The 18,083-nt window shown below is 32.4% G+C and overlaps 2 protein-coding genes across 2 annotated transcripts; both read right to left on the reverse strand.

Moving 5' to 3' along the window:
* Positions 1-1,379: 1,379 nt before the first annotated feature.
* On the reverse strand, positions 1,380-3,303 carry LOC132634121 (bidirectional sugar transporter N3-like). Its single transcript, XM_060350423.1, has 6 exons — positions 3,161-3,303; positions 2,831-2,867; positions 2,529-2,739; positions 2,250-2,411; positions 2,017-2,136; positions 1,380-1,890 (listed from the first exon to the last, which is right to left on the reverse strand). The coding sequence occupies exons 1-6, from the start codon at positions 3,204-3,206 to the stop codon at positions 1,588-1,590; spliced, it is 879 nt and encodes a 292-aa protein (XP_060206406.1). The 5' UTR covers positions 3,207-3,303; the 3' UTR covers positions 1,380-1,587.
* Positions 3,304-13,446: 10,143 nt separating this feature from the next.
* LOC132632299 (bidirectional sugar transporter SWEET12-like) lies at positions 13,447-15,295 on the reverse strand. Its single transcript, XM_060348179.1, has 6 exons — positions 15,138-15,295; positions 14,869-14,905; positions 14,569-14,779; positions 14,293-14,454; positions 14,070-14,189; positions 13,447-13,981 (listed from the first exon to the last, which is right to left on the reverse strand). Exons 1-6 carry the CDS (start codon positions 15,181-15,183, stop codon positions 13,661-13,663), a joined length of 897 nt encoding a protein of 298 aa, XP_060204162.1. The 5' UTR covers positions 15,184-15,295; the 3' UTR covers positions 13,447-13,660.
* Positions 15,296-18,083: the final 2,788 nt, after the last annotated feature.

Raw genomic sequence — 18,083 nt, forward strand, 5'->3', positions numbered from 1 at the left:
TATAGTTTTTGTTTTCAAAACAACTGAAAAACTTGAAAAATACACTTTGAGTAAGTTTAAGTGTCTATCTGGTCACCTTATAAGTTTATATGTCTATCTTACAAAATATGTCAAGTTTAAGGGTCCATCTAGATATTAAGCCTACATATATAGATATTTAAACACTTGAACACAAGACTATAGACTGACTTAGTGATTTAGGTGGTTCAAAATCACCATGAAGCTCCAAGTTCAAATTCAACCATTTACGTCGCAGTGTCTTTTTGAAGCGACTTTAAATGCATTATTGTTGCTCATGAACAACATTCTTATGCCATTTGATTTTATTAGTTGCTTTAGATGCATGTCTTTCAATCCTACTTTTTTTATTTTGCACAATTTTAAACCAATAGAAATAAATATATACATGGGACTAGCTTAGACGACAGGAATCATATTATACTACTAAAATAAGTGCACGATAATGTAGAGACTCCTACCACGAATTATTTACGCTTACGTGTGAATGTAGGATATTTTTGTAGCCGCAAGTACCCGTAGCTAGTGCGGCTCAGTAGAAGTAATGCTAGAGTTTAAGTAATATATCTATATTGTTAGTGTATTTATATATAAACGGATCATTTAAAAGGTACGTAATTGCACGCACTTCTATTTCATACTTAATTTTGATTGATAACCTAGAATAATTAGTAAGTAACATGCTATAAAATGTTAAATTACAGTCAGGTGAAAAAATATCATTCCCTCTGTCCCAATTTATTCCTAGATTCAAACTGCATGAACTTTGAACAATATTTTAAGATGTATTTTTTTCACCAAATTGATATGAGAAAAATTGCAACTTATATTATTTCATGTAGTTTTCAAATATGTAAATTTTAATCTTAAAATATTGAGTAGCTTCAAAGTTTAGACAAATTGACTCTAAAAAAGCGAAAAGTATCACATCAATTGGGTCAGAGGGAGTACGACACTATCAATAAACCCGAATGTAATGCATTTGTTATGGGTTCAGTGAACTCATTAGCTTTTGTGTAAATTTTATATTTCAATTAAGAAATTCATTAAATATCTATAAATATTTGATTGTGAATTCAATTATTATTCTAGTGTTTATTTGAGGTCGTTGTAGAAACTCATACCCTTTGAATTCTATATCGTGTGACTATTTGTATATAACAGTTAAATCCTTGAGCAAATATTGTGACACAAGGGCATCTCAAGATATATAACTGCATGCCCACGAGCTCAAATTTTATGAAGCTCATGTAAAACGTGATGAAATTTATAAGTCTGATAAAAACTTGGAGTACTGTATTTACTGGTGATAGCGCATAAACAAGATAGAAATTGACTTTAAATCAAATGAATTGGGATAAATGATTATTTAATTGCCACCACAGAAAATCAATATCGGCATACAGCCGTTTTATGTTTCAAGAGAACAATTTTCCCTTTTGAGTACATGATCGAAAAGCTACTACTACTAGTAATTACTCTTATAAAACTAAACTGTGAGCTAAGAATTAACTTGTGTATAAACACATTAGGAGTTAGGAAAGAGTAAATCAAAGGAATTAATTCTAATTAGACTTCCACAGTTTGCAGCTTGGGAGTATCCTCAACTTTAGCTGATGCACATGTATCCTGCAGACACGAAGCCACGTGAATTTTCCCCGAGGAAATCAGTGAACCAAGCTTCACTATGTCAATTATTTGTTCTTCTGTAAGTTCTGGAAACTTCTTATTTTCCTCATCCAAGGAAATGACTGCGGGCTTCCGTATCTCTGAAATTTTCTGCTCCTTTAAGATAGTCTTCTCTTTTTTATTGTAAATTACATAAAGCACCATTTGGAGAATTCCTAGGATGAATCCCAATACATTTGGAATCTATATTGACAAAAGTGAAAGTAATTAAACACACGATCGATAAGATTCAACATATTTTGTGTAAAATATATATAGACACATGCAAGTATAGAAAATAAGTATATGATGCTTGAACAAAGAACTTACAGCAATGTTAATGTCTTTTACGAGAAGACCATAAAAGAACCACATGACAGCACTTAAGGTGAGAAAAACCGACAGAAGTAATGGCATGTATTCCACACTCTTTGTTTTGATTACTTGTCTCTGCATTATATAAGAAAAATTATAAGCATTAGTATCTTAATGGATGGAGAAACAGGGGAATCAATGAAGAGTAATTCTTGATGTTCATGAATTAATGGCACGTAAAAGCTTACCACAATGCCTAAGGGTGCTACAAACACACATAAGGAAAACACAAGGCAAATCCATCCAATCGCTTGCCCACGAGTAGCACCTTTGAATAGAAATTGGGTGCCCAGAACAATAACACCAAAGCCACCCACCACTGATATTAGGAGCATCTTTATTGTTTGGACCTGCATTAATTTAATTATTAATATTAGACTTATATTTAGGCAAAGGAAAGGAAGTACAAAAAAACTCCTTTGTAAAAGATATTACTTATAAGTACTGAATTTCTTGTAAAAACTTACCCTGGCAATTTTAGGTGCGTAGAATAGGTAGAAACCAACGTAGATAATTTCAATGAAGACACCAAAGGAGTTTATAGTGATGATAAGGGTAGTGTTTGTCTTGAGAAATGCATAGTAAATCCAAAGCATGGAACTGAAGAGAGCAACCACATATGGAATTGATTGATACCCTTCCGTTGATTTCTTCTTGTAAACTTTATAAAATGTGGGGCTGCATATGTGAAAATGTATTACTTCAGTCATGATCATAAGCATAATAAATTAGTGAAAGCTCTTAAGGATGCAAGAAAGCGGATACTCACATTGGAGAAAGGAACACGATGAAGGAGACGATGTTACCTGCAAATTGCAAAAGACAAAAAGAGAAAAGACGAATTGCGTTTAATCTCAAGAGTAATAATGAAGAACGGTGAGTGCAAATGATTAAACAAAATTCAGGTGAATTATTGAGGATAAGCTAGTACGATACATGAAATAATTATGCACATTAGGTACGACCTAATAGTATGGTTAAATATTAAGTATTTGCACATAAACAGAATGGTTTTAACTAGCTAGTATTAGAAGGGGCTTTTGATATGTCAAAAATATCCAATAGATTTTTTGCAAGGGCGAAAAAGAAGTTAATTTACCTAGGACACCAAAAGAAAAAGCCCAGTGATCTGCAGAAAAAGCCATCTCTTTTTGTTTATGTTTCTAGCAAGAAATTTCAAATCTCTAGCACTCTCTCTATAGCTCACCACAAAGAAGTGCTAAGAGTTGCAAAAGACTAGCAAGTTTTACTTGATAGTGAAATGAGGAGAGCTTGGCTGACATATTTATATAGGCAGGGGGTGGGAAAGTTGGTGCAACAGTGGAAGAGCTTTTGTCCTATAGTACTCTTATATTTTATTTGGACAAATATTCTATTCTAAAATAGAAAAAGAGCACTTCGAAGAATGAGGGTGCAATGGCAAAAGCCAAATATCCTAAGAACTTAAAGGTCCCAGGGTGATCATGCTCTCTTTATTCAGTGGCGGAGTCAGAATTTTCATCAAGGAGATTCAGAATATGAAGAAGTAAACACACGAATAAACCAAAGGGAGTTCAACATCTATTATATATATATAAAAAGTAATTTTAACCATATATAAACAGTGTAATTTTTCGTTGAAGGGGGTTCGGATAAACCCCTGAGCCCTACCTGGCTCCGCCTCTGCCTTTATTATGTCGTCCACCGATCCTTAGGGGCACTAAGGCTCACACTTGCCCATGCTTTAATTTTTTGGAGGGGTTTGATTTTAATGTACGGAAAAGGGCCAAAATTACCCCTGAACTTTGAAAAATAATTTATCCATACCCTTCGTTATACTTTAGGGTCAATTATACCCTTATAGTTATACTATGGGGTCAATTATACCCTTATGTCTAACGGCTGCCACGTGGCATTATCTCAGCCCTTCAAAATTATTTTATCCTCAAATAATTTTTTACCCACTAAAATAACTCAAAACGACCCGAATTTTTTTTTCCAGCAAAAATAATACGGAATTATTTTTCCAGAAAAAATATAAAAATAATTCCGTATTATTTTTGCTGGAAAAAAAAAATTCGGGTCGTTTTGAGTTATTTTAGTGGATAAAAAATTATTTGAGGATAAAATAATTTTGAAGGGCTGAGATGATGCCACGTGGCAGCCGTTAGACATAAGGGTATAATTGACCCCATAGTATAACTGTAAGGGTATAATTGGCCCTAAAGTATAACGAAGGGTATGAATAAACTATTTTTCAAAGTTCAGGGGTAATTTTGGCCCTTTTCCGTTTAATGTATTTCTGTACAAAATGAACACCTAATCATCTTTGAAAACAATCAAGAAATGATTGAGGGACCAATATTGCCTGCCATTTGGCATCAATAATTGAGCTTAGGCCATCTAGTTCTGGCTCTCTGGTGCTCCTATAGTCAAATGGGGAGATCAATTTGTTGCAATGGCCGAAAGAATTATACGTTGCTGTAGTAGGTTTATCTCTTTTTAGTGGGTTGGGATTTATTTTATCGATATCAATGTGTACAATGAAATAAATGCAATAAATGTATCTTAATTACTTAGTTTCTTTTATATATATATATATATTCTTTTTCTTCTTTGCAAGTGTACTTTTTTTTGTAGAAGTTGCTCCTTGCGTAAGTGTCTTTGGTAATCTCCGTCTTGAACATCCCTCATCTTCACTTTTTGGCAAAGTGACAGCCATCAACGGATTTGATAAGTCTTTACCGGCTACCGTATGAATCGAACTAGTTGTATCCTTACCCGATACAGTGGGTCTGACTGCATTCATTGGGGAATGCACACCCTTCTCATCCATTTTTCTCTGAAATTGCATCAATTCGAACTTAACAGCTTGTAGTCTTTGTTCTAATGTCTTCACTTGATCCAAGAGTTTCATTTTTTTCTTGAACCAATGTCTCTTTCTGCTGGTTTAATCGTTTGACCACGTCGGTCATAGTAGAGCAGTGATCACAAAAAATTATCTTGTCTGTGTCTTTTTGTACATTGTACTGAGGGATTTTGTCTGAGTTTTGTCTGAGAGCTGGAGAAATATAGTAGTTTGGACCCAGTACTCCTCTAGCATAGTCTAGTGCTTCAGTGAAATCATTAAATCCTTTAAAAAGAGGTTTTCTTATGTCTTTAATAGAGTCTACAACTTCTATCCAAGTTTGAAAAATACCATTAGTTTTACCGTGAACTACAACATAAAATTTAAATTTTTTGTCTAAATTTCGGTCTGTAAAATACTGACAGAGAGAATTTATAGTAGCTACAAAATGTTTAGCGTCTTTTCCATTATGCGAAATCCATAAATTATCCACTAAGCATCTTTGTTGTCTGTCTATTACGTGTTCTGGTAATACTTTAAAAGTCCAATTTGATGGTTGGAAAGCTACTAAGTTATTGGCTCCGAATTGTATTCTTTCCATAGTATTTCTCTCTAATAAAGATGTAGGTCTAAAATGAAGGTTACCTAATACTGTCTGTATAAATATTTAGAAACTTTTTTAGGAGAATCAGCCAAAGCTCTATAGGAAGCTTATAAGGAAAATTTTCCAATAGAATTTCAACACTTAGTATCTATGGGAGCAAATCCATATAACTTTACTAATAAAATACATACTTTAATTACAGGGGAAGACTCAAATAGTGGATTATTGGTACTACAGAGAAATGCGGTAATAAAATTAGAAAATTTTCCATATTCCCCTTCTCTTTCATCAAATGCTCCAATCCCTTGCCCAATCAAAAACATGTGTAATATAAACCCTATTGTAAATCAGTATTAAGCTTTTAATAACTACCCCCTAGTGTGAAGTAGTTTTTTGGGGTTCCCTGAAAGGGAAACTTCTCTCCTTCTTCAAGCCATGTAAGTTTATTTACTATATTTTCTGTACTAATCTCCCTATTATGTAAATTATTTTGTGATTATTATGTTTAAGTAATTACTTCCTTATCATCATGAATTTGTTATTCTTAGTATATGGTTATTCTCTTAACTTCTTAATAACCTCGATGGATTAACCTGTAAATTCCTAGGTTTTAAAGAGGCCATTTTAATGTCTAAATAATAAAGGACGATGTTGGTCGTGGTTACCGGGGTGTGGTTAAAGAAGACTGTTATTAAGAATGAAGGTTAAGAGAAAGAGATGAACAGTATAACAAGATTCATGATTGCACAAAGTTCAGATTAAAAAAAAAAAGTTACTGTTCATAATAATAATAATAATAATAATTTGGGAGATAGACAGAAAATTAATTATAACTACGTGATAAGAAGAAATATATTTGAAATGCTGGTGACATATGTTTAGCATATACATGTAGAGATGTCAATGGGAGTTTTAGGCTATATTTGTGGGGGTCAAATTAGCAAAAAATTGAGACAATAAATGGATTGAGCTATAACGCACGAAATGTTTGTATGGGTCATAATGTACTGACTAACTTGAGCTAAACAATGAATTATAATAACTGAATCCCTCCAATTCAAAAAGCTTTTTCCATTTGTTTGTCTGTTCTTTTAAAATTTGAATTTTCTTTATTTATTGAATCAATCTAATGGAGTAATATAATCTTTTCATTATTTATCGTAATTATTTTCAAGCAAATATCTCAAAAAAAATTATTTCTCTATGTTTTGATTAGTTTTTTTTATGAATTAATCAATTTGGACGGCATGCAACCCAATAATTGGTGAAGTTTTAGATGAGCTGAAATTGGCCATGTTCAAAATGATCCGCCAATAAACATATTCCCGGTCCAACCTGCACAAGTTTAGACGTACGGATTGAATTGGTTATACTTTCATAGCTATATTTGACACCTTACATGTACAAGTATGTTTTCGTATGCATGAAAAGGTTCAAATTGAGTTGAATCAAAGAAAGGGATGCGTGGTTCAAATTGACAGAAGTAAAGAATTAGAGTTTATTAAATTTGTTCCGCTCAATAGCTCTTTTTGGTAGGTAATAATTTGCGCTGTTAAACAAAAGTTATTAAAATATCTTAGTATCTAGGGGTGTACATGGACCGGGTTGGTTCGGATTTCTTAAACACCAAATCAAACCAATTGCGTTGGGTTTTTAAATTTATATGCCAAACCAAACTAATAAAATTCGGGTTTTTCAACCTCGGGTTTTCTCGGGTTATTCAGTTTTCTCGGGTTATTCGGGTTATTTTCGGAATAGTCTTGATACAAAATATATAACTTTTACTTCAAATATTTCTTTAGTCCTAGTAAGATACAACTATGTAATTAAAGTGTTTCATAAGAAAATAACACAAAATGTGAGAAAAGTGATGACATTGTATTAAAATATTCAACAAAAGATAATAAAATCGGTTAAAACAAATATTGCTAATTAATAAGCCATAAAGAAAATGACCATAATCTAAAAATACTAAGTCATCCTAAAATAAGTACGGCTAATAAGTATTAATTACATGACAAGAAAAAAAAACTTAAGTAATGTATTTTCACTTTCTAAACCAATTATGCAAAACTAAAGGAGATATATCCTACATTATTGTCATTCCTAGTGATAAATTGAATTTCTTTTGTTAGTATTAGTGTTGAGTTGGTTTTGGTTTGGACTTTATATGAGTTAATAACATCCATAGGATATAAAACCTATTCACATTCAAAATTCTAATTTCAAGCTTGAATAATATGATAATAGATAAAAAAAACTACAAAAAAAATTTAAGAAATATTTATAAATTACATTACAAATAAATATTAAATGTATAAAATATTTTAAAAATTGAATACATGTAATGTCGGGTCGGTTTGGTTCGGTTTGACTTTTTTTAGCTAAAATCAAACCAAACTAATTATGGTCGGGTTTTTTTTTCAACACTAAACCAAGTCAGACCAAATCACTAATCGAGTTTTTTTCTCGATTTGATTCGATTTATCGGTTTAGTGCGGTTTGTCGATCATATGATACTCATTGGCAGTGCTTTAGTCGACGTTTCTTTTCCATACTTCTTTACTTGCCCTACCGTCCTCCTTTTTAATTTCTTTACTGTTCTCCCAAATTCAATTAACCACACACTACATATATGCTCGTGATTTTAAAGACTGTTCCAATGATTGCATCCCAGATGTTTCCTACCATCTTCTCTCCTCTTACTAATTTATTTAAACCAATGTCTTTTTCTTGGATGTACCATGCATAAAGGACATTGGTACCACTTTGAACGTTCTTGCTTTAATCTTAGTCGTTTAATAATACTTTGCCTGATATTGGTTTCATGATCAAAATGAAAAAGATGTTATTGTGCTTAAAAGTCCTAATTTCTAAAGTAAGATTAAACAATTGAGAGACCGAGAACCAAGGAGCATCTCTCATTTCTTCTAAATTGAGTGGAGGACTCTAATTTCTTTACTCGGTTAAAAATGGCCCTTCCCACTTCACATTAAGGATGTACTTTATCCCTTTTCTTCTACTTATAAAAGCTTATTTTACTTTTAACGGACAGTTATATGTCATTTTAAAATCGTGACCAACTTCTAGCTCTGTCATTGGATGTAGCGTCACCGAGTAATTCAAATTAAAAGTGCATGAGTCAAACATCGTTAAAAATGATTTGGTTAATAGAACTAAATAATTTACTGATAACACCGTGTTTCCAATTCTTCTTAATTTCTTATGATGCCCAATGAAATTATAGACTCGTTTAGAAGATGGTAACAAGGTAATATATATTAAGTGGAACGTTATGAGGATCATTTTATTACATAAAAGACTAAAGACCTCATGATTTAAGTTTGGAATAATATGTTTTGGCCATTAATATACATGAGATTGACCAACCTTAAGTGATACATCAACTTTAGGAACCAGTATATAGCCGGAAATTCGGTGAAATAGAACCCTCTTTAATTTGTAAGCTTAAGAAGGTGAGATTCGTCAAAGGCACCAAGAATCTAGGTTATGTACCCTAGCCACTGTGACGTAAATAAGGTAGGCATCAAGAATAAAACAAGATAAAAAATAAAAATAAAAATGGGTAAAACATATAAATTAGCACCTTTGCCGATAAGTTAGACTGAGTCATAATTTGCTATTTGTAGTTCAATTTATCATAACTATAATAAATATTACTTATAAATTTAGGGGACAAGTTCTAACATACTTTACTGAAAGGCATATATGGTATGTTTGGAAATTAACGTCAAGGTCCTTTTTAGACAAACTTTTTAAGTTTGCGAAGTTCAAAGGAAATTTTAAACTTATATCTCGTTTGGCCGGACTTATTTTTCCCTCAAAAATACTTATTTTTTCAATAAGTGCTTATTTTAAAAAAAGTGAGGTGTTTGGCCAAGCTTTTGGGAGAAAATAAGTGTTTTTGGGGAGTAGCAGAAGCAGTTTTTCAAAAGTTAAAAAAAATAGTTTTGCCCACAATTACTTTTTTGAAAAGTACTTTTGAGAAAAATACAAATAGAAGCACTTTTTAAAAGCTTGGCCAAACACTAATTGGTGCTCAAAAGTACTTTTTAAATTAATTGGCCAAACACAAACTGCATTTAGCCAAAAATACTTTTTTGAAAAGTACGCTATTTTTAGAAGCTTGGCCAAATAGACTATTATTCTCTAATTAAAATTATTACGTTATACGTGTGGCAGGTCGCAAGTTCAAGGGCAAAAGGATATAAACGTCTCAGGTTAGTCTGCCATTGCCTTAAGTTTTGGGTGAATATGCTCAAATTCTTTTATGTCGGGCATCCTATATCCTCCACTCATTCTTTAAGTATGAAAAGGGGAAAATCATGAATCTTTTGAGTATATATTAATGTATTCGAAATTTCGAATCCTCAATATATAAGTGAGAAAATTAAACAGTTACATTGTTTCTGAAACTAATACGATATTAATGATCAGGAAAAAATAAAAAGACAGGTGATTTTTGTTGGTTCGGTCTTGCCTAGTTTATTGACTACGGATTTTTAACCCTTACAAGTTTCTCCATGCAGTAAGCAATAAAATGCAAATTAATCCTAAGTGAATAGAAGAAAGAGAAATGGAGGAAATTACCCCAATGACCTTGAAAATAGGCGGAGTTAAATTTTTGACTCCTGTTTCTCCGGTGGCAAACTTTCAAGGTCAAAAGTCAAAACTTGTAAAAGCATGAAGTTTTGCTCACGGAGAAAGTAAGGTCAAAAGTTCAAGACATGTGTCATTCTTGTCCATTGAATTACATTTGCAGGATCCTTCAATCCCAGTTTATGTAATACATTTTCTTTTTTTTTTATCCGCAAAAAAAGAGTGATACCATATTATATTTATAAATAATTTAATTTTAAACTTCTAATGTCACCCTTAGTGAGACGATTTATTGCCAAATAAATATATATGACTTATTTTAGTTCATAAATTTCAATATACTTTATTAAATTTCAATACCCAATCAAAAGTTATCAAGAAAATTGGGGTGGAGAGAGTATCATATAGTATTTGCTCAATTAGTCAATCCCACCTTCATTAACTTAGACTTCTCACAATTAATTCAAGTACACCTTTATGTCAAACGACACGAAGCCATAAATTAACGAGTTCGCATTTAAATTTGAAAAGGAATTTAAAGATCTGGAAGTAACATTGTTTTCTTGTGCGATAACTGGCTTGTAAAGATTATGGTACAAATTAAAATCATTTCTTAAAAGTATCGAGTTAAGAAAGAGAGGACTATAATAAAAGAGATTTTCTTCCAAAATTCTTAAAGAAAGGACCTCGTTACACAATTTGTCACCGTTTCCACCGATATCAGAAAAGAACCAAAAAGATTCTAAGTACTATTGCTTTTAGTAAATTTTTTATATATGTTACTCCATCACCCCCACATATTGCGATAAATTAATCAACTCAAAGGAAGAAAATTGTAGTAATAAAAAATTTGACGGCTCCCCGTATGATTTGAAAAGATAACCTTAGCTAGGGCTCAGTTTTGTTTTGGGGAAGGCTGAATCTTTGACTGGTCAAAACTCAAGCGACTGTGTAATTTCCAAACCTATATTTTGACGACTTTTATTCGATCCTTTAGTTTATACTCGATTATTCTATCTTTGGCTATTGACACAATGACAACAACAATACTTATTTCATAATTTTATAAAGACCTACCCATAGGAACATTGGACTGCAAATTTTCTAAATTAGGTCTCCTTATTGATTTTGACTGAAAGGGTTCAACTTCAACCACTGAGATTCAACGGTCTGCATCACTGAGCATCGCACAGTCAAGAGAGCTTCGGGTGGTCGAGAGTTTTTGTATAAAAAATATGTTTTAATTTTTGTAATTAAAGAAAGAGTACTCATTAAAGAGTCCTAATTTACATAGACATCTCCTCTAGTTTTTTTAGTTTTCTTACGAAAAACTTTTATTTTTAGGAGTGTGTTGTCTCTAGGTAGTCCCTGAACAACGTGTTCATTACAAATAAGGGAGCGGATTCAAAATGCATACTACTATCTCTGTTCATTTTTACTTGTTCACTATACTAATCATTTTTACTTGTTTAGTTTGAAAACTCCAAAGATAATTTATCATTTTATACCTATTTACTAATAAGTACTAATTATTTCCAATTCATTTTTCAATGAGTGAGATGACTTATAAAAATTAATAAAGTAAAATTATCATTTTATTTATTGCTTCTTGAGAGGTGTCAAGTCAAACATGAATAAATAAACATGGACGGGATAGTATAGAAAAACATTGAATTCAACCACCATATATGTTTACTCATTTAAATATGTGAATGTTTCATCGAAAAGTTTAAACTATTAGGGCGAGTATATTTTTATTTATCTAATTATCTCTTAACAGATTCTCACATGTTTATGCATCAAACACGTGTCACCAAACTAATCTACATTCACTAATTAAAAACAGGCAAAAATTAACGGCCAAAACCGACAGACTGCGTCGGTTTTTCAGTGAAAACCAACGGCAAATTGATGCAACACGTCCGTCGATTTACGTTACGTCCCTTTTCGAAAACCGACGGACTGTGTCGACTAAAACCGAGGGAAAACTGATGGAGTCCATCGGTTATGTAAGAAAAAAGAAACCGACTTAGATATTTTTTTTGGAAATAAAATAATGAAATGTAGCAACTTGGAATCGAACCCAGGTATGTTCCTTGGCATTAAAGGACTCCACCACTAGACCACTCATGTTCTTTGTTCAAATACTTATATTGATTTAATTTATACTATTTTTCGCTCTGAAAATCGACGGACTCAGTTGATTTTTTATTAAAAAAATTTAAAAATAAATAATAAAAATAGAAAACCGACAGAGTTCGTCGGTTTATTTTACAAAAAAATATAAAAAATAATTATATTTTTCATGCATTTTTGCGCAAAAAATAACCGATACAGTCCGTCGGTTTTCTTAAAAAAGAAAGATATAAAAAAATTATTTTGCCGGTTTTTTCCGTCGATTTTGCCGTCGGTGTTTTTCCGTGGGTTTTTGCCAATTTTTTAGTAGGATTATTTGCCCTTTCCCACTAAAAAAATGATTAACACCATAATTCACTTGATTTTAACAGAATAAGAGCATAAATTATCATTTTGCATAGTTCAGGAGTAAATCTGGCCCCTTTTCCAAGAAAAAAGGAAGAGAAAACATATTAAGTTAATTAGAACTTATTTCCTCCCTCAATAATTTTATTAGACCTAAAAATCAACATCTTTCACATTGGATAATATTTGCAGATATGTTATTGTAAAGATTTGCAGTATGTTATTGTCTGCCTGTTTAATGAAAAAAATTGAAATGATACTATAAATTTCAGAAATAATTACTAAAACATTAACTTATTTCTGAAAAAATCTTTATAAAGAAATTATTTAAGAATCCTCTCAAAAAAGGAAAAAAATTGGCAATGTGAAGAAATGGTGATTTCTTAGTCTAGTAGAATTATTGATGAAGAAGAAAAATGCTCCAATAGTTAATGTGTGTTTTCTGTATCTTTTTTCTTGGGAAAGTGTTCAAATATACCCTGAACTATATGAAATTGCCGTTGATTCCTTCTTTGATTAAAATCAGATGAATTGTGGTGCTAATTATTTTTTGTTAGTGGAAAAGTGTGAACGTAGTCCAGTTTGATAAAAATGGAATAGTTTTGGTTCCAACTATCAACAGAAGGCAAAAGTAGACAATTTCGTGTAATTTAGAGGTAAATTTTATCCTTTGCCGTAGTTGGTTTTTCAATAATAATAACTTGATGCTCGCAATGTAAAAAAAATAAACTCAAAATAGTTATTGAACACTTGCGCACAAATGTGATGAATGAAATATATTTTGGTTAATAATAAAATTTACTCCTGACGCGCATAAAACCAATACAACGAACATACACTTTTAACGCAATCATGAAGATAACAAGTTTATTCTTTTATATAGGACCATATGCTAAGAGAAAGCTTACACGAAATATATATATGAGCATCATATACAAGAGATAACTTGTGTGCAAACACATCTCAATATTGGGAAAAGCTAAACAAGGGAATTAATGGCAATTAATCTGCGCAATGTTGCTCTAAGATCAATACCAATTCCAGAAGCGAAGTTCTACTACTATATCTTAGCTGGCTTCCACAGTTTGCAGCTTCGGCATATTTTCTACATTAGCTGCTTTAACTCCACAATTAGTAGCATGAGGACACGTGGCAACCTGTACTTTATCTGTACGAACCAGTAAACCTGCAAGCTTCACTATGTCAATAATTTGTTCCTGTGTGAGTTCTGGAAGCTTAGCATTCATATTCTCATCCGCCACAATTACCGCAGGCTTTTGCATCTCTGGAAGTTTCTGCTCTTTTAAGATGTCCTTCTCTTTTTTGCTGTATATTGCGTAGAGCACCATTTGAAGTATACCGAAGATAAATCCCAATACATTTGGAGCCTATATAACATACACAAGGAAAGTACGTGAGTACATTAATAAGATTCATGCATGAATTTTTAATTAAACATGCAAGTAAAGAACTTACAGCAATGTTAATGTCTTTTAGTAGGAGACCATAGAAGAACCACGCGACGGCACTCAATGTGAGAAAAACTGATAGGAGAAGTGGCATGTATTCCACACTCTTTGTTCTGATAACTTGTCTCTGCATAATTGAGAAAAAAAAAAGCATTACACATTAGAAAAGAAAACGAAGAGGATTTATATGTTCTGAAGTACTATGTGAATATTTGCACGTAAAAGCTCACCACAATGCCTAAGGGTGCTACAAACACACATAAGGAGAACACAAGGCAAACCCATCCAACCACTTGTCCACGAGCCGCCCCTTTGAATAGAAATTGAGTAACCAGGATAATTGCACCAAATCCACCCACCACTGATAATAGGAGCATCTTCACTGTTTGGACCTATATCAATTAATTTGTGAAGATCAAAATTTTATTTTCATTCTTTTGGCCGAATAGGAGAATACTTAGAAATCTAGATGAGAAATTTAAATAGAGGATTTCTTAAATCCTTACCCTGGCCTTCTTTGGTGCATAGAAAAGATAGAAACCAACGTAAATAGTTTCAATGAAGACACCAAATGAGTTGATAGTGATGAGAAGGGTCGTGTTGGTCTTCAAAAATGCATAGTATATCCAAAGCATGGAGCTAAAGAGAGCAACCACGTATGGAATTGACTGATACCCTTCAGTTGATTTCTTCTTGTAAATTTTATAAAACGTGGGTCTACAAGTGTGATTATATGGTGTTAGTAAGATTATAAGCCAAATATAACAGAAATTTTCAGAAAAAAAATAAGTAAAATGGACACTCACATTGGAGAAAGGAACACAACGAACGAGATAATGTTACCTGCAAATTGCAAAAGAAAAAAAATGATACAGTGAGTTAAATAATATTTTTCTGGCTAAGATTAACGTTATGAACAAATGATAAGGTGCATTAAACAGCTCAAAGAAAAGTAATATGTCCGTGATCATTTTGTTAAAAATAATAAGCAAACCAAGAAAATAGATTTTTGATATTTAAGGAATGCCATAGGAATATTTAAGAAGCAATAGAAGTAGAAAACATGTTTATCTACCAAGGACACCAAAAGCAAAAGCCCAATGACCAGAAATTCCCGCCATCTCTCTTTTGTTGTTCTAGCCAAAGAATTGCAAATCTCTAGCACTCTGTCTCTCACCCAAAATGCTAGGCTGCAAAAGACAATCAAGTTTTCTACTTGGCTGTGAAATGAGAGGAGGGCTTGGTTCACATATTTATACAAGCAAGGGGTGGGAAATTAGTTAGGTGCAACAAATTAAAGTATCCTTTTTCTTTTTCTTCTAAGTATTGTATTTGGAAAAATATATTTAATTAAACTGCAAAAAAGCACTCAGCGTTTAAAGGGAGGGGTGCTATGGCAATATCCTCATAATTCATGGTCCCAAGACGCTCCTTTATTATGTCATCCTCCAATCCTTAGGAGCACTATTACTTGTACAACTCCTGCTTTATTTTTTGGACTGTTTGATTCTTCTTTCATTTTCTTAAAAATGAGCCACAAATCAATAAAAATCAGTCCACAAATGAAGGGACCAATCAAAGCTTCAATTTGCATCAATAATTGAGTTGGGCCCATCAAATTTTGGCTGTGATGCAGCTATTGAGAAGATCAATTTGCTGCAATGGCTGATGAATTCAAGATATGCTTCGCTTTGCTTTGCTCTTCATTAGGCTTATCTTGTCATAGCGGGGTGTCTCATGAAAAATGAACCTTAGCCTAATTCAATACAAAAAGGTGGGTGAGAATTACCTTAAAAATCATATAAAGAGATCTCCTGTCCCTAATGAGCGGATGTAGAACTCAACAACATCATTTATGTGCATAGTATATAAAGAAGTAAATGGGTAAGATAAAAATGAAATGGATCCAATTTCTTTGTTTTCGTTAAATTTGTAAATGCTGGTATGTATAGCATAACATGTTTTTGTGTACTTGAACATGGGCTTAAAACGACTTAACTCTCTCAGAAGATTTGAACTTCCAATCGCAAAACTTAAATCAACTGGTACAATAGCCTAATACATTAATTATCTCCTCTAGAAACTCTAACGACAATCAATAAATAGGACATGTGTATTACTCCTCCGTCCATAATAGTGCCTTTTGGCCTTTTTATTTTGGTCCAACGTATTTTTTAACATAATCAAAAAAGAATAAATTTATTTTTCCAAAAGTTGCCCCTAATTTACATATCCCTAAGAAGTCTTTTAAATTACTCCAAATCTCTATAAAGGGTAACTTAGTTAAAATATCTATTTTTTCTAGGAGTAAGAATTTTCTTAAGGGTTGTGACAAAGGCTAAAAAGACACTTATTATGAACGGAAGGGAGTTTTTCACAATCGCAAACCACAACTAACAAATTAAATAAATCGTGCATAGATGAACAAGAAAATCTCTTTTCTTTTATTTCTAGCAAAATATCAGCCGTCTCTTGTTTTCTTTCTTGAATGAGATTCTTTTCTTTGCCTAGAAAACAAGAATCATGGTTACGTTTACAACAACGGTCTAAAGTACTTTAAGGTTTCGGAGGTTCTGTGAATACTATTCTTACGTATCCATGAATTATGCTTGTTAGTTACAATGATTGAACTCAAGAATGTTTCAGATCATTGATCCTTCTCCTCAGATTGGTACATGTATTTGTGCAATGTGTTATATGAAGGGTGGTAAACTTAGTACATGAAAATATTACTTCTTCAATTTGTGCAAGTTTGCACATGTTAATGACTCGTTAATTTATTAATTCGGCCCTTTTTGACAAGTCAAATTGTAACTTCAGCTCATTCTAGAAATTGGGTTGATTAAGATAAAGCATATAGTCCATGTTGATCCATGAGACACCTTATCCAGTGTTTTAAATAGCGGGGGCGTAAAGCAAGGCGTTTTACGTATGGCGTAAGCCTCAAGGCATTGGGCGTAAGCCCAAAGATATTTAAGTTTTAGTATTTCATAAGATAATATAAATACAATAAATATTTTTAAATAGGTAAAATTGCATAAAAATTTGAAGAAAATTATAATAAGTGAAAAATATATATAGAAGTGCTCCATCCCCACAAAAAACTAATCAAAACAATCTATTATACGCTACTTACAAGCACAAGTGATTGTTCGTTATTTTTTTGAGATAGTGGAAGAAAAGATAAAGAAATGGGAAAAACCATAAATTAGGGCATCTAATAACAAAAAAAGGTCTTGACTTTTATATTTATGATTTTGTTCCTTTTTAAAACATTTAAGTAATTACAAGTTGACTTTTGAGAATTTGGGCATTATTTTTAGGACTTATTTAGCAAATTTCGTTTTAATTTGAAAAAATTTATGGGCTTATGCCCCAACACAAAAACTCGCCTTACACGCCCAAGCGTACACCCCGAATTGTTGGGCGTACGTCTTTAATTTTGAGACTTTCGCCCCCCCCCCCCCCCCCCCCCCCCCCATCATTGCCTTGAGGCGATTTTGGTGCGCCCCGCCCCAGGGCTGACCCCGGGGCTTGCCTCGAAAACGCCTTTTAAAACACTGACCTTATCAAAACATTTGTAATAATTTTGTTCTGTTTAATATGTTATATATAGCTATTTGAAGAAGAAAAAACTGATTTTATTAGTTTTATTTGGTAACTAACCGAATTATAAGAAATATACAGATAAATTAAGACTTGGTAAGAATTCGACATGTCAAATTATGCCTTATTCTTTAGCATATATATATCTTGGCATAACCTTCTTAGCCCAACTAAGTTTTGGACAGAATTGGGACAATGACTTTTTTTTTTTTTATCACAAATGGCCAGATGCCTGATATTTCAATGAAGGGAGCTTACAAAAAAAAAGAGGGGGGCTTGGCCTGACCTCTAATCAGTTTAAGGGAAATTACATAGTGATCAGGATGAAATATTCCCTTAAACCAGAATCAAAATACATGATCAATTGACAAAGAAGTTAGCTTTGTCATACCTTATTCTCAAACTAGGCAACTGA

This window comes from Lycium barbarum, chromosome 3 (genome assembly GCF_019175385.1).
Source record: "Lycium barbarum isolate Lr01 chromosome 3, ASM1917538v2, whole genome shotgun sequence".
Taxonomy (NCBI): domain Eukaryota; kingdom Viridiplantae; phylum Streptophyta; class Magnoliopsida; order Solanales; family Solanaceae; genus Lycium; species Lycium barbarum.

Excerpts from the sequence above, each read along its gene's own strand:
- LOC132634121 (XM_060350423.1), bottom strand. The coding sequence starts at position 3,206 with ATGGCTTTTTCTGCAGATCACTGGGCTTTTTCTTTTGGTGTCCTAG. Across the intron at positions 2,868-3,160 it reads TTTTTCTTTTGGTGTCCTAG|GTAACATCGTCTCCTTCATC; the intron begins GTAAATTAACTT and ends TGCAATTTGCAG. Across the intron at positions 2,412-2,528 it reads ACGCACCTAAAATTGCCAGG|GTCCAAACAATAAAGATGCT; the intron begins GTAAGTTTTTAC and ends AAATTAATGCAG.
- LOC132632299 (XM_060348179.1), bottom strand. The coding sequence starts at position 15,183 with ATGGCGGGAATTTCTGGTCATTGGGCTTTTGCTTTTGGTGTCCTTG. Across the intron at positions 14,455-14,568 it reads ATGCACCAAAGAAGGCCAGG|GTCCAAACAGTGAAGATGCT; the intron begins GTAAGGATTTAA and ends TAATTGATATAG. Across the intron at positions 14,190-14,292 it reads TAGCACCCTTAGGCATTGTG|AGACAAGTTATCAGAACAAA; the intron begins GTGAGCTTTTAC and ends TCAATTATGCAG.